Here is a 23,410-nt window from a genome sequence, read left to right on the forward strand (position 1 = left end):
AAGGAGCATAGATGACCCCCTAGAAACATGCACTAGCACTGAACCAGGACAGGACCTGTCCCCAGTTCTTCCACAAGGCTTCATCCCTGCTTCTTTATTAATACCCTCAAGAGCATCTTCTCTTGCTCTTCTTCCCCTGCTCTGTGCCCAGAGTGTGTGAGAAGATCACAAAATCCTCCTGGGAAGATCAGAGTCAGGCTTTTAACACCTGGAGGACATGAGCCCTGTGCAAATCCCTGCATCAATCCAGCCTGTATGGCGTGAGGCAGACATGTCCTGCAGTGAATGAATGGAAAAGGATTCCCTTTGCAAACCAAAACACTTCCCCCAAGTATCACTGTCTACATTGCACCTTTGACACCCACAGCAGGGAAAAGATGCTACACTCACCAAATCCACCTTCCAGCTTAACAAGTTCTGGCAGCAATCCTAACAGTTTAGCCTGGCTGCTGCTTGTGAACACCGTCTGCACCTCCTTATCTGCTCTCCTGCCAAGAAAGCAACAACAACTCTCAGCTTCATGGTTTATTCCCCCTCCATATGTACAATTAAGTGTATGCATGACCATTAAAAATAAGGCTACTTATATCATGGCTCTGAAACACGTCACAAACCAACTCCATCCCCTCTCGTATTACAACATTCAAAATGCTTGGCTCCCATGGTGTGCAGAGAGGGGCAAACACAACCAGACCACACAGGCGATTGAGTGGTGCAGGGCTTTGGTAACTGGAGCTAGAAGCTTCCTCCTCTATAGCTGAGACAGTCAAACACAGCCAGGTCAGGGGGAGGCAGATCTTCATCCCATGATGTCTTGGCAAGGTCAGTCCAGGTCCCAGGAACTGCAGGTCCCCTCAGCTCAGCAGGTTGCTGGTGGCAGGTGGCCCACATGGATGGGAGGTCGACTTCATCCTCTCCTTTGGAACTGCCCCTTTGGGGCAAGGAAGGGGTCTAAGGAGAGGAGGAAGGGGAAGGTGTCTTTCTCTTCTTGATGACTAGATAGGACTTCACTCTCCAGTGGTGTCAATCTCGGTGACACTTCTCAACATACAATTCATCTCAAAATAATTAATAAATCAAAGTAACAACAGAACTGTAGCATGATGGGATTTCAAACTGAATTGCTTGCATGTCCAGGTAAGGCTTAGAGACTTTATTTTTTCCAGTGGGGATGAAGAAGAGTCCAGATGAAAGTAACTGGAGATGTGCAACTGAGGACAGCCCTGTGTGCTCCTGTAAGCTCCCTTCACAAGTAAATCTGTTCTCTTATGCAACAAGACAATCTTCCAGCTTCAGCTTGTGGCTCAATAAATTTTATTATTCCTTTTTGTTTTTATTTAAAAGAATTTGTTTTCCTATCATAAAAATTAGACAACCATACCACCACCACCAAAGTCTGTGGAGTTAATGTCGATGGCAGACAGTTCACTGGTGTTACCAATGTCTCAAAATGTCCTAGAAAGTCCATAAATGGAAAAAAAACCCAAACATGATCATTTTGGGGAGGAACATCAAGGTGGTGTTGGTTTCTTGTCCCACTGTGGTTCCCAGATGAATACTGTAGCAGATCAGCAGGACCAAGTACCTTGAGAGAAAACCCTTCATACCAGCTCCAGTACCTGATTAGTAAGGAAGACGAGACATTTACAATAGGAATTTATGACATTCATTATTTTCTACGTCAGCACATAGATCACTAAGACAGGACTGACCCTTCCATCTCCACCCCTTACCCTTTCTTCACCAGCATGCAATAATATCCCACAAATGGGAAAAGCACTTGGCAAGCATCCCAATTTTGATGCCTGCTTGTGTGATGATAAATTAGCCATGAAGCAAAACCATCCACAGATGCCTCATTTCCCCTCATCTCAATCACACAGCTCTTGGAAATCCTGTAACAGAGATCAGAGTTTTTGTCATCCCAGCCCTCTGTGCACTTATTTCCCTTGTCAAGGCTGGGATGGAACAGCAGCCTCTGAAGGCATGGACTAGAGGCAGCAGAAAAGTGCCCGTGGGGCTGCTGGAGTCTGCATTAACCTGGTTCAGCTTCACTGGGAAAAGCTCTGGAGCTGTAGCTCATGGGTAATGCCCAGTATGGCATCTATCCCCAAAGTGGTGTGGGCTTGAGCACACCCAGGCCTGTCCCAGACCATCCCACCTTCCCTCTGTCAAAGTCAAATGGAGATATCAGAGTTCTGACAGTCCTGGCTGTCTGCACATTTCTCTCTGTCTACCGTCTCTCATTAACAAGCAAAGTGCATGAGCAAAGCCTCTCCTCTCTAATCACTGCTCTTGCTGCTGGATTCACTTTAAAATATCAAAAGTGTCTGTGCATTTTGTCTATTTTCCTAAGGAGCAGGTGACCAAAGTAACCATCAACCAATTCCAAAACATGGTATATAAATAAATTCCCTACGAATGAGAGGCTACAGCAACACATGCTGCAACAACAGGAGTAACCCAGCCACTTCTGTCCTAAAAAAGGAGAAAAAAAAATCTTGAAATGCAGTTAAACACAGACCATTTGGGTCTCTATCCATTCCTGCATTTTTGGTGGTTTTTCCAGTGTGGTTCAGACCAGCAGCTCTGGTCTGGCTCCAGAGAACTGCTATTGCCACAGTGATGTGAGGGACAATCAGGACCTTAGCCTCATGACAGTGACAATGCAGTGTAAAACTCTGCAGACAGCAAGTAAAACCCTTTAACAGAAGCTCCAGAATGCTGCCAGGGGTCTGGGCTACAAGGTTAGGGCATTAAGCACCAAACCTGACAGCATGGGGGTGGTCAGTGCTGAATGTGGGATAAAGTTCTGGGTTTGGGTTGAGTTTGGTACTGCCTTGGGTATTGGCTTTGCTTGCCTGATAGACACATATAGGAGGACAGTCTTTTCTGTATCATTTGACATTCCACAGATAGAAATACACTGAACAGACACTCTGTGAGACTTAATTAAAGAGCTGAAAACCTGGTGCTGTACATGGGGAAGGCTGATGCTTTCACAAAACCCCGTGATGGCAGCTGCTGTCTGTTACTGCCCATGTGAGCACCAGAGTCAGCAAAGACAGGGAGCGTCCCTGCTCATTTCAGCCAGCACACCAGGAGCTCAGCTTTCAGCCCTGCTGGAGCTGCAGCAGCCAGAGGACAGGCTTGGGTTAATGCTGGTGAGTTAACACTCAGCCTCTGCTGCCATGGGAGCCAGCAACATGCCTGGGGAGGTGCTTGTGCAAGGCCCTCTGTGCTGCGAGGGCCCCAAGCAGCAGCAGCGAGTGCTGGATGGCCACCAGCAACTCTTCCACACCTCACTGCAAGTGGCTTCACTGCTGAGGCACTGCCTGCTCACTCCACTGTGTGCCAGAGGCAAATACATCATTTAAATTGCAAAACTCCACAGCCAGGATGACCTCCTCTAATGGTTCCTCCTGGCTGTTCAGTGTCTCTGACCTTGCTCTTTAATATCAACAGATTCAAGTGTGTTAAAGGCGAGATGTATAAAATAACTTACCTTAATTGTACCCTGACTGTTAGCAGCAATAAGCACGTTGGACTCCTGGAATAAATAAAAAAAAAGAAGCACTATCAGAACCTGCCATTGCTTCCCCCCCCTATTTTTTTGAGGAAGCAGCAGAGAAGTTATTTTTATCTTAAACATTAGAAGTATATCTAATTTCAAAGGGATTTAACTCTTCCTATATCCAAGACGCTTTCAAGGCTAGAAGTCTTTATAAGTTATACTACCTTGAAGAATTAGAAAGCAATAATCCTTAGTGCTTGTACAGAGCTTTGAATCTCCAAAGCAATTTACAAACATGAATTAATTCTCACAGTCTCCCGGTGAAGTGGACTAATAAAAATAATAGTTATTTCATCTTTTGGCAGCTTATGGACAAAGATCTCCAGCACCCTAACTAAACCAACTAATCACCGTTACAAAACCCCTCTAGCTCCGAGGCCAAGAGGCTTCAGATGAGTAAAACAAAGAGGAGAAGAGATTAGAGAGCAATAGCAGATGCAACCAGTTTGAAAGGGAAGATAAATAGAGAGGGCTCCAGCCCTGCCTCAAGCAGAGAGGCAGCATCTATTTACCTCCTGCCAATTGATGGGGTTGCATTTGGAGATATCCTGGTTGACTGCAAATTAATGGTCTGCTGCATCAGTCGGGCAACCCCCAGGCAAAAGCTGGAGGAGAGAGAGCATCTTCTCCAGACCTCATTCCTCACATGGCCAGCAAGCACAGATGCACCCTCCCCAGCCAGAATCCTATCCAAGATCCACAGAGAAATCCACAAGCCTAAAGCACAGAAGCACTGGGGCTGCTGGCAAGAGCCCCAGAGATGCAGAGGGAGCAGCAGTGCTCCCAGATGGGCGTCCTGCAGCCATCCTCCTGTCAGCAGCTGTAGCGCACGCTGCCGGACCGCCCGCAGCAAACTCTTGTCTCTCAAGACAGCTGATATCTTTTCTGAGACACGTTTTTGTATTTCTCTCACTGCTGCTATCCATCCCCAGACAAACTTGCTGTAATTATCCCATTGCTTAACACATGCATTTTTAATACACTCAGTGACTAGAACACGCCCCGCTCCAAAGGCAGTGGGATGGCAGCTCAGCACAGCCCCAAGCTGGCTGCCTGCTGCCTCACCACGGAGTTCAGGACCTTGCACAGCCTCCAGGTTTGGGGCAAAGGGAGAAAAATCCCCTTCAGTGTGAAAATCCATTTATCAGGTAAGAGTAGCCTTGTGGTGGACCACTGGGTTAAATGACACAGATACATTTGTTCACCCTGGTACAACCATTAGAGGATTAGTTAAAACTCCTGATATTATCTCACTAATGATCCTCCAAGTCTAAGCTCCTGAAAAGAAAGTATATCCTCAAAGGAAGAACATACTGCAATTTCTTTTAATTTGGTGGCTAAGAATCTAATCCAGTGAACTGTTCAACTTCTGGTTAACAGCATTAAAATCAAAAACCCACGGGGGTAGAAAGCAGACACAAATATTATCTGGGTACTGAAACAGGGACCAGGATGCCCAGTAGGATTCTGGAAGCAAGGGAGAGGGACCAGCAGTGATCTACTGTGCAGTGCAGGAGACCTGAACTCCTGAGTACAGATGATGCAGGGTTTGAATGATTCCCGTTTGCACTGTGAGTGACTGGTAATTCATCCTGCTGCTGCAGTCTGCTGGGGTGCCACTGTAAATGAACTCTGTTTCAATGAACAGTTTTACCTGCTAAATAAAATAAAAATGCCAGAGGGTAATTTACTCTCACTCCCTTGTTCTTCAGAAGCCCCTGGGTGATGGGTTTTTTTCAGCAGGGTCTGAGCTAATCACTGCTCTGCTGCTTTCATCCACAACCATGAGATGCAAACAGGAGCAGACAGCAGCAAAATTAGCACCAAATCTGTCACTGAACAAACAGTGACTTGCTTGTTAAGGCACTCCAGCACTGCTTCTCCAGGAACACAGCTAAGTAACTTGTTTTTAATCCTCCAAAGAAGCAATTCACTTCCTTTTGTGTAGCCTGTAAAACAGTCAATATACTCGATGTGTTAAACACCTAAAAAGTCATGAAGTTGTTGAGATCTGTAGGTTTGTAATTTGTGACAGCTGGGTGCACATTAAACCAATCTTTTTGGCAGGACATGCATGGATGGAGTCACCAGGACCTCAAAAGAAAACCCCCATCATCACTGAATTGGCAGAACACCTATTTCCCCAAATACACTACTATGACTATCTGTATCACTGAGGCATGAAGAACAGGGTCTCACCATCCATTGTGGCTGCATGTTCTACTTTACCATAACCAACTGGTGTTTCTGTGCAGGGCAAGAAGGTTTAAAGATTGGCCTTACTCATCCCTTCCATTTCTGCTGCCTGCAGGAGCCAGCAACTCCCAAAGCAGAGGCAGTAGGAATGTTGAAGATCCAGCCCGAATGAGTAATCTTGCTCTGAAGAAAGCAGATATTAAAATGACTCTTCTACACATGAATCTTCTCCTAGTAGTGGTTTGTATCTGCAGCCCCTCTTAGCAGAGGAGAGGCAGAAGGAACAAGCTACCTTTGCTAAAACAAGACTGAAGAAGAAAAATGAACAAACATAGCAAAGATTTAGAGATTAGGGTTTACTGCCTGGCAAATAGCAGCATTTTGTTCTTTGTGGCTGCTAATCTCAACCTTTAGAAATTTGCTCCTCTTAAGGCAATAGAAAAAAGCTCTGGGGACATCAAAATTATGCATCTTCTAGTCTTTTAGGGTTACATGTGAATTTAAAAATTTAATTGGCAAATGTAGGTGCATGTCAGGACTCATGTTAAAGAGCAGTTCCAGAACTGCTCTAACATGCTCCAGGGCTGAAGTTCCGTGCTAAGACCTAAGAAAAGTTCTGTGCTAAGAAAAACTTTCAGCATCTACCTGCTTTTATTTTTTTTTTTGGACTGCAGAAACAGTATTATGGGAAATCTGAAGGGCAGTTTCTTGACATGAGAAGGACTTGACTCCACCACAAATCTGTTATTGCACAGGCTGGATACATATTCACAAGGAGGTAACCATTATGTAAAATAAAGCTGTAAATTGGTCTTGAGTGAGAAGACAGACCTGACAGAAGCACCTCTGTCCTGAACCTGACACATCCCTGTTTCCCCAGTCTGACTGGTGGACCCAAAGTAGCTTCAGAGCATTCACCTATGGGATTTGAAGGGACTTTCACTGATTGCACCAAAAAAAGAAAGTTTTTCAGCACATTTTTGATGGCAAAGAAAAAATCAAGTTTAGGACCTTCCTGAGTATACGAGATATCTGCTACATTTATCATTCAAAGGAATTATTCACCTGGTGACAGGTGAGTTTTGAAGCACACTTATTTCCTTCCCTCCAAGATGAGCCCTATTTTGGATGGCCCCAGGGATGCAATTTGTACAGGAAAGGAACAGAGGAGAATTGAAGTCTGGCTGGCTGATGGTACTCATGCAAGGGTAGTCAACATTAAGACAATCAGAAATGCTCTGGATGTTTTGTGAGGTTTGAAGAAACTCAGCTGAACAACTGGGAAGTTGTCAGAGCTGCTCCAGTGCAACAGGGAGGCAATGACAGCTGAGCTCGGAGCTCTTTCACTCCTTTACATCTTTGTGTAAGAAAACATTGCTGGGAGGAGAGGATACTTAAATGAACATGATCCCAGATGGACAACTGTAAAAACCACACATACATGTCCTTGAAGGGACACCCACTGATACCCAAGTGGACTCAACTCCAGGGAGGGAGGAAAAGCTCTGGACAGACTCTCCATCCTCCCAGGACCTGCAGGGCTCCACTCTGACTGTCCCTCCTCACCAATAAAGATGTCTCACTGTAGCTGCATGAGCTAAAATATCCCTCTCACCAGTGGGCTTGTGCAAAATCACAGCTGAGTATTTTCGTCTTCCTCTGTTGGCATCAAACCTGTCCCGAAAGGGCTCAAAAAGGAGTAAGATGACCACAAATCACTAACAATTTTTTTCCCTTGAATACAATCCTTTCTGAGACCATTTCTCCCTTGCTACCCCACACATATAAATCCTTGAAGTGGAATTCAGAAGCCCACACTGAAGGAAAAGCTGAAGAGATTGCTCCTTAGGATGGATGTGTTTCCAAGTTATATGTGCACATTTTCCCACAAAGGACTGGAAATAATTTTTTGGGTCTTTCACCATATTATAAATAATTACAGGCCATAATGTTTGTACTTCTTTCTTATCCCCCCCTCCTTTTCTGCACAAATAAAAGAGATTCACCTCAAACTTCCAGCACAGCCACCCCTCAGGTAAGCATGAGTTTCCTGGATTTTCAGCCAGCTTTGTTCTATGCATTCACAGTTAGGGTTCTCAAAGATCTCATTTTAAATTAACAACTTCTCACCTTCCCTCTCCAGCAGATGTTTTGGCTAACAAATGGCTGTTTTTTCAACACTTACTCCAAGGAGCTGGAGCCTAATTAAGCAAAGCTGTTGATACAGTTGGAAAATCACCTGGGTGAGAAAGCTTGCAGTCAAGTGGCCATTGTCTTCTGTTATTTACAGGTAGAATAAAAGTATATAGTTGAACTAAGTCTAGAGCTGTTTGTACAGGAAGTCCACCATACAAGTAAACTTATTCCTTCCCTACTGAAGGTGGCAATGATTACTCTGCTGCTGGCTTTTAGGACTGAGCTGCAGACTATCTGCAAGACATATTTCACCAAAACTTTTCCCATCAATGTCACACACAAAGTCTTTCTACATATCTAAATGTGCAAAAGTGGTTCCCCAATAGACCACACCACTGCTTGACTGCTCTTCATCTTGTAATTAGCAGATTCTAATGGCTATTCACTCTAATTCCCCTCAGCCCTGGTTATTTTCTTGTTCTATGACACAAGACAGCTTTTTGTTTTTGAAAGAAAATCACCAATTCTAACCCAGGAAACACAACAAACCTCCAGTGTATAAAAATCAAGCGGTTTTGAAAAACTGAATTGCTAGATTAGATCCCTTCCCAGCAGGACAATGTGCTGCATGCCAAATTTAGGGTTTTTTTCATATTCTTGTGCTACAATTGTTACCAATGAAAGGTGCACAGTGGGTTGGTTGAAGTGGTGCACAACCCTCTATTTCCCTGTAAACCAAAATTTACTTTCTATGCCACCACACTCACCTAACATTAATCCCTTCTCAATAAATTTAAAGGAATATCTATTATCTACACTGTGAACATCGGGTTCAAGCAGAAATTAATTAGCTTACCCCAAGTGCTTCTTTGCAGAACAAGGTCTAACACATAAAAGATGTTGCACCAAAATATTTCAAGAGCAGCAACACCCAACTCTTAAGGTATTAAACCTGGAACAGAACATGCACACCTAAACTGTGTCTTTTAATCCTTAGAAACTGTATTTTTATCTAATTCTGAAGGTAATTCCTTTGTACACACAGAGATAAAGCTTCTTTAAGCTTATCTGGGCCCCAGAAAAAAAGGAAAAACTCAGTACATCTGAGAAAGGTCTTGTCTGTGCTTCTTTCTAGATCCAGCTGCAAATACACAGTCTTTTGAGTTTTTAAATCCACAAATGCTACACAATTATACCCACCCAGCATAACAAGGATAGTTCCTAAACTGTTAAGCCACAGATGTAAAGATTATGGCACTCCTTTGACTCACTTTCTGTAGAATGACTTGCCTACAATCACATACACATATAGAGAGAGTTTCTTCTTATGTCAGAATTCATGGGCACGCTGTAAAGCTTTTTAGAAAAAAGTTTTCGAACAAATTAGTGTTTTCATCATACTACATCATGCAGGGTTTGCAGCTCCCATACAAGATGAAGTGCATCTCACTAGGAAATGTGCCCAGGTAGAAATTCAGCATCTCCTTGAATCCCTTCCTTTGTTTTTCACCAATTCCAGACTTGAACCTCTGCACCTGGGATGCCTTTATCAAGTTTTCTGAAACTTCCACACCTGGTATTTCTAGATGCAACTCAATACACATGACTACAGCCCTTTTTCCTACTCCCCGAAATAGTCTTCTCATTTTTAGATTTTACAATGCATTTCTCTCCTTCTATTCACATCAAACTCAGCACAAGAAGATGCTGTATAACTGGAAGCTTATTTGATCTCATACACACCCAGGTCTGTATTCACAGCTCATGGGTGCCCTGAGGAGAGCAGTCCAAGGCTTGCTCCAATGACACACTCAAATAAGCAGTAAGCTATCTCTCAGCCAAGTAAGAAACCTCTTTTTCTTAATGTGCCCTTTTCATTTCTGCATGTAGCTCTCAAAAAAAAAAAAAAAAAAAAAAAAAAAAAAAAAAAAACAAAAAAAAAAAAAAAAAACAAAACCCAAAAACAAAAAAATCAAAAAACCCCCCCCACAAAACTCCAAAACAAACCCAACCAATCAAAAACACCACCACCACAAAAAAACCCCACAAAAACAAACAAACAAAACCCCCACCACAAACACAACCAAAAAACCCCAAAAATAAAACCCAACAACAACAAAAACCAACCCACAATAACAAGGAACTGAAGACAGGGCTAGAAGAAAATAGAAGTACACATGCATCCAGTGCTGTTCACAGCCATCAATTTCCTTGCTTCTATGCCCTCTTCTGCATTCAAGGTGGAAATGGAGGCCAATGAGACTGATGGGGAGGAAGGCAAAGAAAGCCCTGCAAAGGCAAGAGAGCCAGCTAACAAAGCCCACCCCAGGTACTGCTGACATATTACAGGTAACTGCCTCTGCAATTCAGTCATTCTAGAACAAAATCAGTATTGATGAGCATCTAATTTATTTAGAATCCAAGATGAGAAAATCTCATTAGATACTTGTTATTCTGCATCTACTGCAAAGCAAGATACACAGCTCTAACAGCTGCTGCACACTCCCCCATCAGGCAAGGTAGGCACACATACATTACAACCAAATTATTCTGGTGTTAAACCTGCACCCCAAAGCACAAAACCTCCCCTCCTCTATGTGTGGGAATATTGAGATCCACTGCCCATTTATCTGTGACAGGGTCTCTAAAGTTACTTGTTCCTATAGTCATAAATCCTGGGATTTCAGATGCTCCTCATAAACAATATGCTCAAGACCTTGAAGGAAGTGGCAGCAGTATATAAATACAGCTTACAATAAGCATTCAAAAAACATACACATAAACATGCAACACATTAATATCAATATTGCAAGACCACAGGAAATGGCAAGGCATTGGCTTAGTGAAGACAGCTTTCAGCATCAATTCTTTTAAGATTAAAACTCCCAAATATTCATTTGGCAGTGCAATGCTGTACATCACTTGACGGCTGCATGGTTTAAGACCTGCATTCCTACTGCCAGTATGTTTCCCCTTTTCCTTTCTATTGTTTGTTGCAGTCAGTCATTACATCATGCTGGAGGTGATGTATTTAATCTCTCCCCAGCCAAGGTCAGGCTGCCCTGCCCATCAGTGCAGTGTGGGGCAAAACCAAGCCCCAGGGTTTTATCATTAATATTGCTATTGCATATGTCTCCCCTCCAAACTCACATCAGAAACAAAAGACACAATCTGGAGAAACAGCCACCGATCAGCATGAGAGTATTCAGAAATATCAGCTAAGTCTGGTACTTTCAGATTTTGATTTTGTGCAGCCCAGTGGCAAACCATCAGGGATCAGAGCTGTAAACAGAAATCAGTAGAATGTGAAAAGCCTTTTCTGTTCAAGCTACCCTGAATTAGCTAAGACAAGCAATCCACCCTACAAACATGAGAGCAGCCCAGTCCCAAAGCACAGCATGGGCCACAGCTCCCAACTGCTGCACTAGAGAAGAATGGATGCAGGGAACCTGGGAGAGAAAGGTTCTTCCCCCAGAAGAAGGCTGGGTTCTCCAGGGAAGTGGTCACAGCACCAAGCCTGACAAAACTCAGTTTGTTTTTGGACAACACTCTGAGGCACATGGTGGGATTGCTGGGGTGTCCTGTGCAGGGCCAGGAGCTGGATGATTCTTGTGGGTCCCTTCCAACTCATGATATTCTATGATTCTATCCCAGCTCCTCGGTCCTCTTTGATTTACAGCACACTCCCCTTCCCTTACCATGAAAGGCAAATTTCAAATCTGCTAAAGCCCTGCTTCATGTTCAGATGGTTCTGTCGTGCCTCTTGCGCACTCATGGTGTGTTTCTCCCATCCCTCTTATCTTCTCTATTCTTCTTCCTAGTCACTGATATCTCTTCCAGATCAACTCTGGAAAACATTCCTCAGCTCCGTCTTTCAAATCATCTTCACATTGAACCAGCAATTCCCTTACTTGTGCAAGAACACTTGGATCTTTCCGAGACCATCAGCCCCATATTCTTCAGGGCTTTTGCATTTGTGAGATCATTGCCCCTGGCATGGCATTTCTCATCAAAACCTTACTTTCAGCATTCTGTTCTTGGTTTCAAATGCCTCTTCCACAGTACTAGGTACATCTATCCATCTTCTCTTCCTCCTCTAGTGAGTTCACCTTTGAAAACCCTGCTTACAGCACAGTTTTCTTTCCCTTCCTTTCCTCCAGCATACTAGCACCAAGAGCAATGTGCACATCTTCCTTGGGGCCAGAAAGGGAAGAGATGATTGTTAGCCTTCCTTTCTGGTCCCAGTATCCAATCAGCCAACTGCATCTGCTTTTAGAGGCTTCCTTCCCTTGGTTCCTGAACTCATTACTGCGCTAGGATGACACATTTATTCCCCTGGGCCCTGCCTGGGCTGTCAGCTACAGCTCATTCCCACATCTAAGAAACACCTGCCTAGATATACCCCAGAGGACAAAAGGACATAAGCAGGCAGAAGCCTAATGGTCAGGGACTGCAATCCCACGTTATTTTGTGGGAACAAACTGCCACTGGGCCAGGAGTATCCAACTAGAGGTGATCCACGTCGGCAGCCCACAGATTCACACATGCCCCAGATATCCTTGCTTTCATGCTGTTTCCTGATACACAAGAGCTAATGCTACACATCAGCTGCTGCTCTGAGCTGGAGCATGGTCCTCTGAAGGCTGACAAATGGTTTCTCAGCTGGGCCAAGAGGGATCACTGCTATGTGATGTGTCTCCTGTACTCTATAAAGCTCAGCACATCATTGATGCTGCCAGCAGCTTGCCTGGGCCAGGCACCAGAATTCAGATCCTGTTATTAAATTGGTCCCCACATAGAAATACCACAAAGTAAGTCATTAGCTGGTCCAGCTCCTGCTTTCCTTCCTTTCCCAGAGCCATTTGTTTCAGTCTCTAAATAGCTGAATGATAACAGGCTTAAGTCTGTTGATCCAACCACCTTGATGTTAATATTTTAAATTATTAAGTCTTCGTTCTCTAATGCCAATAAATCATTTATATGTGCACATTTAACTAACAATCCAATCAGCAAAAACAGCTTTGCATTTGCACCACACATTTTATCAGAGGAACCAAAGATGCATTACAACATTAATTAAGTGTAATAAATGCCCTGGTGAGGTAGCAAAGCATTATCCTGCATGAGGGGAAACCAAGGCAACACACTTGGTGGATTTGCCCAAGGTTAAACCAGATGTTCCCAATGAGGTGTTGAACAAAAAAGCCAGGGATGAAGACCACTGAGGTTTAACTCTTCCAAAGAATTCCTGTTGGAACTGCAGTATTTATTTACTTAATTGCTGATGGAAAACTCATTCCAGTTGCATTCCTCACCCAAAAAAAACCCACCAAAACTTGAGGCACAAACCACTGCAATCAAGCATGCTGAAAATCAGCCCTAAATTGTGTCAGCCAACCAGGTGAGGCTGAACACACTGGGTCCAACATCATCCCCAGCTGAGGGTTCTGAAGGACACGAACTTTCCCACACCACACTTTACACCCATGCACACACCCAAGCTGGTCGTCTGAGGTCCTAGATGTATATGAGTGCCTGACAGCTCCCAGGTGCTTCAACAGCTCAACCAGCCCTTGGGAATTTCATACCAGGCTACCATGCAAGCAGAAATTCCTGAGTGACCCAAGTAACCTCTGGAGACAGAGGTCTGGCAGCTGTGTAACTGGTGGGAATACATACTGGCCACTGCTAGCGGGACAGGATAGGAAAAAAAACTTCCTAACCTCCTCACATGACATGGTCCCCTCAAGGCAAAAGTGGAAGAACAATTCATACATCACAACCAGAGATGATGGCAATCAATACAGGAAGATAGGTTAATCCCAGGTGATGTCAGGAATGATGAAGGGAGCCATGCTGAGCCATGCTGGCTGGGTCAGCAAAAGGGAAACACTTTGGCAGAAACTCATGAAATAAATTTATTTAAAACTCATAACGGATGCATATTCTGCTACTGTTCATTTTATATGGTTGGCTGTCAACAATTTGGGGCAGCCAAACTGTCTGTTTGGGCAACACCTAGTATGGTGGAGTGACCTGGCTGGAAGCCAGTGTGTCACTCCTCTCCCTCAGCTGGACAGAGCAGACAATGAGGACAGGGAGAGAGCACTCTCCAATTATCATCACAGGCAAAACAGGCTCAACTTGGGGAAAATCTGATTTGTTACTAATCAAACCAGAGTAAGATAATGAGGAAAAAAAAAAAATCTTAAAAACACCTTCCTCCCACCCGTCCCCTCTTCCCAGGCTCAGCTTCATTCCTGATTTTTTTCTATCACTTCCCCCTCAGGGACAGGGAAGGACAAGGAACTACAAGGAACTGGGGTGACAGTCAGCTCATCACATATTGTCTCTGCTGTTCCTTCACTTCTCAAGGGAAGACTCCCCAAGCTCTTCTCCTGCTCCAGCACAGGGTCTCTCCCAGCAGACAGTTCACAAACTGCTTCAATGTGAGTCCTTCCCACAGGCTGCAGTTCCTCACAAACTGCTCCAGTGTCAGCCCCTGTGTGGCCATAAGCCCTGCCAGAAAACCTCCTCTAGAGTGTGGGCACACCTCTCCACATGTCCACAGGCCCTGCTGGGAGCCTGCTCCAGTGTGGGCTTCCCACAGGGTCACATCCTTCTATTGGGCATCCACCTGCACTGGCATGGAGCTCTCCAGGGGCTGCAGGTGGATCTCTGCTCTCTGTGGACCTTCATGGCTGCAGGGAATTACTTCTCCTGCACCTGGAGCAACTTCTCCCTCTCCTTCCTCACTGAGCTTTGGGCCTGCAGCAGAACTGTTTTTCACATATTCTCACTCCTCTCTCCCTGATGCAGTTGTGCAGTATTCCCTCCCACCTCTTCTGAAATGCATTATCCCAGAGGTGCTACCAGCATGGCTGGTGGGCTCAGCTTTGGCCAAGGGTGGGGCCATCTTGGAGCTGGATGGCACTGGCTCAGTTGGACAGGGTGAAAACTTTGGGAAACTTCTCACAGAAGCCACCCCTGCACCCTCCCACTACCAAAACCTTGCCACACAAACCCACCTAATAAATTGCATCTCTTGCAGATTGTAGCTTCTTTGCTTCATTCTAATGAAAATCACCTCAACTCTCAAGACTGATCTGACACAGATAATCAAAAAAAGGGTCAGCCTGAATTCTGATATTTTTAGTTTCTATATGTGTAGTAACATCCCTTAAACATACCCAAACATTTTTAAGTGAGATCCCCACCACCAAACCAAAGCCAAATCCTGATACAACAGTATCCTAAAGCAGCCAACTTCGAAAGTTCTGGACATACATTTAAATCCTGACCATTGCATTTGTGGGTCTCAAAATAATGTTGCAGGGGGACTTGAGTGCTCAATAAACACATTAACTCTCCTAAATGTTTTGCTCATGCCAGCTGGAAAAGAAGGATGATGGTTTCACTGCATCTGCAAGCTTTCTAATTGTGTTACAGGATGGGCCAGAAGTCTGGCAGCCATGGAAATCAAAGTCTTCATTTCTCTTTAGGCCAAGAACACTATATTTAATAGCAACAGGAACAGAGTCACAGTTCCAAGTGCCAGCACTGAGGCTGCTGTCTGAGGCAGGGAACAACAGCATATGTTAAAGGTGTGGCTGTGGCAGGGAGTGTGGGGAAATTGCACATCTGTGGGGCAAGCAGGGCTAGAGCAATAGGAAGAAACACACCAGGAAAGCAAAACATCTCATCCTTGGAGGCTGCTTCGTGGTAAGAACAGGCAAGAGAAGGATGGATACCTGCATGGTGGCCCAGATTGTAGCTGCATGAGCCATTATTTATATAAAAAAAGATATAAATATATGTATTTTCCTTTTATTTTCTATGCAACACATGTGCCACAGAAGTGACATCACCAGGACCCGGCGAGATAAAAGAAATGATAAACGGTTTCTTGCAGAAAAAACTCAAGGCACAAACATTAACATTAGCATGAAGAGAAGCCTCATGAAATTATACCTATACTAATGCTATTTATAACATATGCTGATTTGGGGAAAAGGACTTTGATTTGAGGAATGGAAATTTTAATTAAGGTAAAACAAAAGTTTCCATTAATCTTGGTAGAATTCACAATCTGCTGCTCTCCTTCAGCATCCACTTCAGCTAATGCTGTAACAGGATCAAGAGCAGTCCTACATACCTGAAACCTCCTGCAATGCAGACAGGGCTGGGCAAGCTGTACCAGAGCACGTGGCCTTCCCTAGGCTTGGGAAATAGGACACTTTGTCTCCTCAAGATATTGTTCCAACAATGCCCTGAGTGCAGTGGGTACATGTTTTCACTAGCCAGGACACACAGGAAAATGAAGAAGATATGTTGATAAACTTGAGAATGGCAAAGAAAAACGGCCAGAGCCAAGGAGCTGCAGGCAGGTTCTGATGACATGCATTTCATGTCACAAGCACAAGTTTTCTCTTGAGCAGGTAAAATTCCAGTAATACTTAAATCTTCTCCCTGCGTGAATTCCAGTCAGAGAGTTTGTATTACAAACATTTCCTGTCTTCTGATCCCATGGTACAGGTAAGGATGAGGCAGAGAGCAGAGTATCTTCCCCAGCCAGCAGAACCATCTCCTATAGACCTGTGGCCAAGGAGGGCTTTAGGGCTGGCTTGGCTCACAGTCAGTGAGGACTCTGTAAATGTATTATAACTGCATGGAAGAGGGAGCTGACCTGAACTGTGGCCAGGTCCTGCCTGCAAAGCTCTTTGGAAGAGAGGGATCTTTGTACAGTGAAAGATGCTGGAATCTTTGAAAGAAGATGCATCAAAGCCATTTCTGCAGGTCAGTTTTCAAAGTAAAGCCACAATGCAAACTATCAGCTTTCATGACAAAACTGCATGGCTGGTATTGATATAGACAATATAGTAAATTGCATTTTAATAAGGTCTGACTGTACATAAAAAGAGAACTTTACTAAACAAAATCATGCAGAGTACAGATGATACATGTGAAGTTGCTTTCAATACCCTACTCCTGATGCTTTCTCCATTGTATTTATCTGAGGGGAGAAGGGAGTGAGAAGACAGCTATGCCCTAGGCATTAAGAATGATGAAAGTACACAGCTTTAGTATAATAAATGCAAAGCATGGAATCTTCCCTACTTCATTCTGCAGAATCAACTATTCAAAAGATAATAATCAACTTTGCATCATCTAGAGGACTCAATTGTGCATTCTGCCTGCTTCCCTAATCTCAGCCATCTAACACACTCCTGAATCCAGAAGTATGAGTGAAACGAGCAACAAAAAGACACCCAAGAAGTCAGAAGTCACTGGGTCATTCAGCTCTAGAAAAACATTTTAGATTTGAAAACAAAGGATGCAGAGAGAACAAACAAGGAAACCCACTAAGGACTGAGATTAAAGTCAGAAGTAAACACAGGATGTCTTAAGAAAAGTTCATTGATTGTGAAAGGGAAAAAATATCCAAACTCAACAGGCAATTCATACTAGACAGAAATTCTCTATTTCCTTCATTCACCTTCCAACTTTTGCTCTTCTCAACTTGCTCATTCACCTCCTTGCAACTTAGCCTCCCCTAAGGAATACCAGGAGGCAGCCCCTGAATTCTAATTTCATTTGCTATTCTACTAAATCCCATAGATTTAAATGGGCAAAATTAGCTGAATTCACCTATCAGGCATTCTCCACAGTACTAGAGGAGAAGCCACCTGAAGCTGTAGACGGGCTTCCTTTTGTTTACGGCTTTTAAATAATTGAGAGAGGAGCTGTCAAGTTGAATCTGCAAAGCTCCCTTGACTTTGGACTTCTGTTATCAGACTGCTTGCCTATTGTTTATAAAGACAAAAAGGAAAACGTTACAGGATCATATGTCTGCACAGGAGGGGAGTCAAGGACTAGGAGAACAAGGGCTGTCAGGACAGAAGTCATAAAAAATACAGATGGGAAAGCAAAAGTAGGCAGTAGGTGAAATACAGACATACCAACAAAGCATCAAGAGCAAGTTTCCAGTTTGGTTGTGCTATAAATACACAACACTTGCAGTTTCCCGTGGAATATGATGTTGTCCTTTAAAAAGGAAAACCCCAAATGCAAATGGTAACTTCAATTAGCAATTAAAAGCCCAACTTCCCAGCTATACAATTGAAGCTGCCTCTCTCAGGTCTGTCTCACTTCTGCAAACCCATGACAGCTGTCAGGCAGTGGGCCAGCACTTAATAATCATTCCCAAACCTCAGACAGCACAATTCCATCCTTTCTTTCCTTTTTTTCTGGGCTCTTTGGGTAGACAAAGATTTACTAGGTCCTACCTGGGGACAACAGCAAACCACAGGTGACAGCCCCCGGCATCCCAGAGAGTTCATGCATTTCAAGGTGCCTTTTAGATTTTTTCTTTTTAAGTGACTCTGTGGCATGCACACTTCTGATGGGGTTTTGCACAGTCATGTTCAATCAAAGCTGCAAACCTGACTTTAAAGCAAATGAGTGTTTCTTGAAGCAGCAAGAATGGAGAGGGGAGGGAAACCTCAGGACGTGCAGCCTGCTCCACTCACACACATCCCTCCAACCAGAACACAATCACCACTGCAGCCAGTTTGCTAAACCTAACAAGAACTTGGAAAAAAAAAAAAGAGTATTTTAATACAAAACCCAATCACTATGATTACAGTCTTGCTCTAAGCTACTGAGCTGGATTAACACTTGGCAATTATACTTAGCTGTGGATGCTGCAAACAAAATCCTGCCCAAGGGCTGTCCCCATGTGGTGGGACATTGTAGCTGAGAATGCTGCAGGAACCCTCTTGTCACACTGCAGGACAACACACATGTAAGGAGGGGAACGATCTGATTTAGTTGGCTGTCCTAAAGCAGACAGAGACCTCCACTTTTTTGTTCTAGGAAGACTGCAACAGCGGACAAAAAAAATATTTATTTTGCCCATGACTGGACACAACCAGTCCCAGCAGCTTCCAGCCCTAGAAAATTTCGTGATTCCACCAGTCTTTTATACACTGTCTTTTATCCTGGGCTCCTCACCATATCAAATCCTAAATGAAATGTGATGTAAGGCATGCAAATAAGCTGAAGAAGAGAGGATTCATATAATAGGAAAATATCATTAAGTGGAAAAGTTTAACTCAGAAGGTCAAAATCATTCTAACCAGAAGAAAGAGATGCAGCATTGGGCACACTCATACACCCAAAACCCTTAAACATGGCACTGATGGTGCATTTCTTACTTGCCCAGTGACTGCCAGCCAACAGCAGGGCTTGAAGCTGCAGTGCACCATTAGTAAGTCCTTAAATTTCTTGGCCTTGAATACACTCCTAAACTCCAGGGAACAGCTTGCCAATGGTGTGTTGCCTGCCACAGTTCCCTACAGCAAGATCCTGCTTCACCACTCCCTGACCCCATCCCTTTTTCTTAGAAATTATTTTAAATGAGGTATATGCATCTGAAATAGGCAATGTCAGCTCCCAAACTTTACTGGTAAAAGTCTGCTCAGGTAAGAGCCCTGAAATGAACACTACCAAGTTCCCATGTGACAGCCTGGAAATCCTTTAATTAGCTGCTTCTCCCCCACGCTCTGTCCAGGCCCTCTAAGGGCAAAATCCAGTTGATTTTGTAACTCCCTCCAGACTGTAACTGGAGATTTAGGATGACCTGGTAGGTCTACACACTTCCTGGTAGAAAACAAGAGGTTAACAAAAGACAGTGATTCTTGAAAGCATGTTTTTGTTGGGTCTAGCAGCAAAGGGGAGCAGTGGATTGACCTGCAGCTTGGCTTGACATGCTACCCAGTGCTGGAGCTTGTCCTCTGGGCTCCCAAAGAGGAATCAAAGCTGCATCAAGGTGCCTCATTGTCCATCCTGGCTACTGCACAAAACCAGGAGCAGCTCAGTTAATAGCACAACTTAAAGCCATCAGGGGCTTCTGCAAGTCGAGTGAGCCTTTTTATTGCATGCCAAAATAATTCCTAGCTAATACACCATGCAGATTTAACCCATTCTGTACTACACCTCCTAACAACTTTATTCCAAAAGCCAGAAAGCATTTCACTTTCTAATGGGCCAGCAAACGACTAAAAAGCATCCCTCTTTGTATAATGTACTCACAAGCAACTCTCTTATGCTTGTGATTTCTCAGCACTGTGAGACTGAAGTGAGATCTGGATAATGTTCTACATCACTGTTTAAGAGCAATTCAATCATCTTTGCTCTGGATTAAGTCTTGCTTCTGATTAAATTTAACAGAGCAATGAATAGGAAATCCATGACTTGGGAAGTGGGCAGATTTTATCTTTAAACCCAATTCACAAGTAAAATCATCTCTCTTACAATAGATAATTCTGCTACTGTTCAAGTTATTTTCATACAGTGACTATAAAAAAAAATTATCTCTAGAAATCTCAAATGGAAATGACTATTTTTAATGCTCCCTGTCACTCTGAATGCATGCTAAGACTAACAATACTGCATCAAAAAGAAGAGCTCAATAATCAAGAAATCCATTAAGCTACCAATGACACTAATAAAAAAAAAAAAAAAAAGAAGTTGAAAAAGACTCAAGTATGTAAAGAAAAGAATTACCTACTAGGATTACAGGAGTGAACAAAACCCCCTGTGTTGCACCACAGTACTTCTGATTTTCTAATACCCTTCAGCTACATAAATATTAGAATACAAACCCCACCTTTACTGACAAAGGGTGAAGGTAGACAAACATTTCTTGTTTTTGATTTTTTTAGTTAATGTGCTTCATTCTCCCTTGATTTTAGATACTCTTTCTGAAGAGTTGCTACTGTTGACTCATTCCTCAACAGACACCACAGAGCTGAAGCACATGGTAGGTACTCTCTGCTTTTCTCCGAGTCTGACAATGCTTAAAATGTTTCAGAGCAGAGATGGTGAGAAATACAGGGGATATAAGAAAATAAAGTTACTGTCCTCTATCAGAACTACACAACTTATTTCTTGTCACAGCAAACTTACATATAGTGATATGAGCATCAGTCAAAAAGCTCCCACAAGGAGTGCATGATCATGTCCTGCCCCACCTACACCATCCAAGGAAGAGATACAGGTATAATAAAAGGGCCTCTAAAATAAACAAAGCCACACACACGGCACATACACAGTATGTGTTTGTGGGGAAAAGGAGAGACAGAGACTGGAGTTTAGTGTCGCATTCATTACTTCATTAACTTTGATGTGTGACAAGCTGGGCTCAAATTCCACATTCATGTGCTATCTGAAATCAATACATAAGCTCCAGCATGACTGAAAATACATCATAAACCTACCTCAAATCTGTTTGCAAAGGAGAACAGCAGCAGCATCAAAAACTTGTACAAAAATAAGTTTTCTTAGCTCCCCATTTCACTCCAGAATGGATAATTCATAGGTTCACAATGAATAGCAAACTCCAAAAATTTACTGGTGGGCTTAAGAGGAGACTATCCTTGTCCCCAGTGCCATGCTCAGATATCTCTGCTGCTGAGGGAAAACCAAGGAGAATTATGGCAGAAGGAGGAGAAGTGGCTGCAGAGGGTGGCCAGGAGGCACAGAAAGGATCGGAGTTCACATTCAGAGGTACTCTTGGGAGAGCCCCAGGCAAACTGCATCCCTTCACCCTCTAACTGTACACCTAGCAAACATTTATCTGAAAGGAATCTCCAAAGTAGGATTTTTCTTAAACAACCTTCTGAGCCTTTGCTTACTTTTGGAAAACTAAATATATATATAAAATATATATATATATATAAAATTAAGTTTTGAAACAAAGAAAACTCCCAAGCGCCCAGTGCTGGCTGCTGCCTGTTATAACAACAGAAAAAAAGTTGCTAAATCCTGTTCTACTTCCAATTTCCCAACAATCACATTTTTTCCCACGCATTTCCCAACAGTTTAAATTTCTTCTGTTGCATTGTCAAGCAAAGCATGAACCTGGGAAAAACAGAAAGCCAACTGCGATCTGAATCCTTTTGTATTAAATAAGGACATTTTTATTTCACTTTCAAGTAATTTTCTCTCTTCTTCTGCTACTCCTGCTGGCCAAATTTTATCTTTTCAAATGCTGGAGCTAATGTGCAAGTTGTGAAGCAAGACATGCAGAGAAGAACAATTAATATATTCTAATCAAGGATAAGTCACTCTAAACAAGTCAAGATTTCCCCAAGCACAAACTCCCCCAGACTAGAGCAGCTTGCTGTTACTTAAATTGTTGGAAGACACTTGGCCAGAGCAAACTGCTTTGTAGAAGGTCTTTCTTGGAAGAAAAAAAGGCAGCAAAGTCTCAACTGATCAAGCTAGAAACTAGGAGGAAGAATCATGTATGCCCGATGAAGAGGAGGATTCTTGGCTGGGGATGCTGAGCCTCTGCCAGCATGGGTCATGAGAAGGGACAGTTTCTCCTGCTCCTACTGCAGTTCATTTATGTGCTAGCTGCAGATTACAGGTAAAAGGAACTTTTATTTATTTATTTAATGGATCTGAATAAAACTTTCTTCCCAGTATATTACTTATCTTCCCTCCATATCTCTCATTATTATAAATACTTGGGGAACAATGCTGTGCCTCATCTGCAGCTCCTCAGGCTGCCCTAGCTATACCTCTCTGCTTAACTTAATATTCACTTCAGACATACTAAAGTAAAGCTAAAAAATCCAGTACTGCACCAAACAGCTCATTTCTCACCAGCTTTAGCAACTAGATAAGCGTTTTGGAAGTGATGATGACATACAATACCATAAGAGACATAATTATTTAAAGCAGCACTTCCCTTGCAGAATTCAAAACACCTCGTGCGAGGGTGAACGCCCATCAGCTGCACAACCCCAAATTTAACAGTGCCATTTCTGTCAAAAAAGGCACTCATTACATTACTAAACATAACTTTCCTGTCATACTGGCTTTCTCTCCCTTAGAAAAGACTGATTATTATAATTCTCTGTGTAACCTATATAAAATAATTGTCTCCTAATTACATATCAGGTGGTTTCAATTCACACACAAGATTGCCTTCAAAGGAGACCATCTTCACTCTGTGCACATACCTTGCTCCTCCAGTATTAGCTAGAATTAGAGCAGAACACCACCAGAAGAAATTTAAAGAGGTTAAAAGGATAGAAATTTGTGTCGCTGTTAGAAATCCAGCCTGAGCAGTTGTTTTTGCAAGCCTTTATTTTTGCTTGGTTAACATGCAAGACAATTGGCATTAAGCTGGTCACAAGTTAGTGGATTTCAAAAAGCTTTGGGGTTACTGGCAACAGAAGGGCATAGAGGACACAAAAAACTTCAGAATGGATACCCAAAGCCAAGCAGTAATTCTATGAATGCACAGACATACAGAAAGTAAAGCTTTTGCTGAGAAAACCACCTATGCATAAATGCTCCTACTTCCATTTCACCCAGAGGTTAAATTATCTGATCAAAATCTTGTGCTGGAAAGGAAAAAAATCGGTTCATATTTTTTCCACTTCATTTAGACTGTGTAAAACATTAAATCCTGTCATTAAAATTGCTTAA

General features: G+C 43.1%; 1 protein-coding gene and 1 non-coding gene across 3 annotated transcripts in view; both read right to left on the minus strand.

Moving 5' to 3' along the window:
• Positions 1–512: 512 nt before the first annotated feature.
• The window catches only part of COP1 (COP1 E3 ubiquitin ligase), a 124,184-nt gene continuing 101,286 nt past the window's right edge, over positions 513–23,410 (minus strand). For both annotated transcript variants that reach the window (XM_066324710.1, XM_066324709.1), the window contains exons 19-20: positions 3,506–3,550; positions 513–1,619 (exon numbers count right to left, since the gene is read on the minus strand). In XM_066324710.1, the coding sequence (XP_066180807.1) occupies positions 1,602–1,619; positions 3,506–3,550 (63 nt within the window). In that variant the 3' untranslated portion in view covers positions 513–1,601. The remainder of the gene's footprint in view (positions 1,620–3,505; positions 3,551–23,410) is intronic.
• On the minus strand, positions 18,708–18,847 carry LOC136365271 (small Cajal body-specific RNA 3). The gene has a single exon (XR_010744326.1). It is a non-coding gene; the product is annotated as a small Cajal body-specific RNA 3 (non-coding RNA).

The sequence above is a fragment of the Sylvia atricapilla genome, chromosome 9 (genome assembly GCF_009819655.1).
Source record: "Sylvia atricapilla isolate bSylAtr1 chromosome 9, bSylAtr1.pri, whole genome shotgun sequence".
Lineage (NCBI taxonomy): Eukaryota > Metazoa > Chordata > Aves > Passeriformes > Sylviidae > Sylvia > Sylvia atricapilla.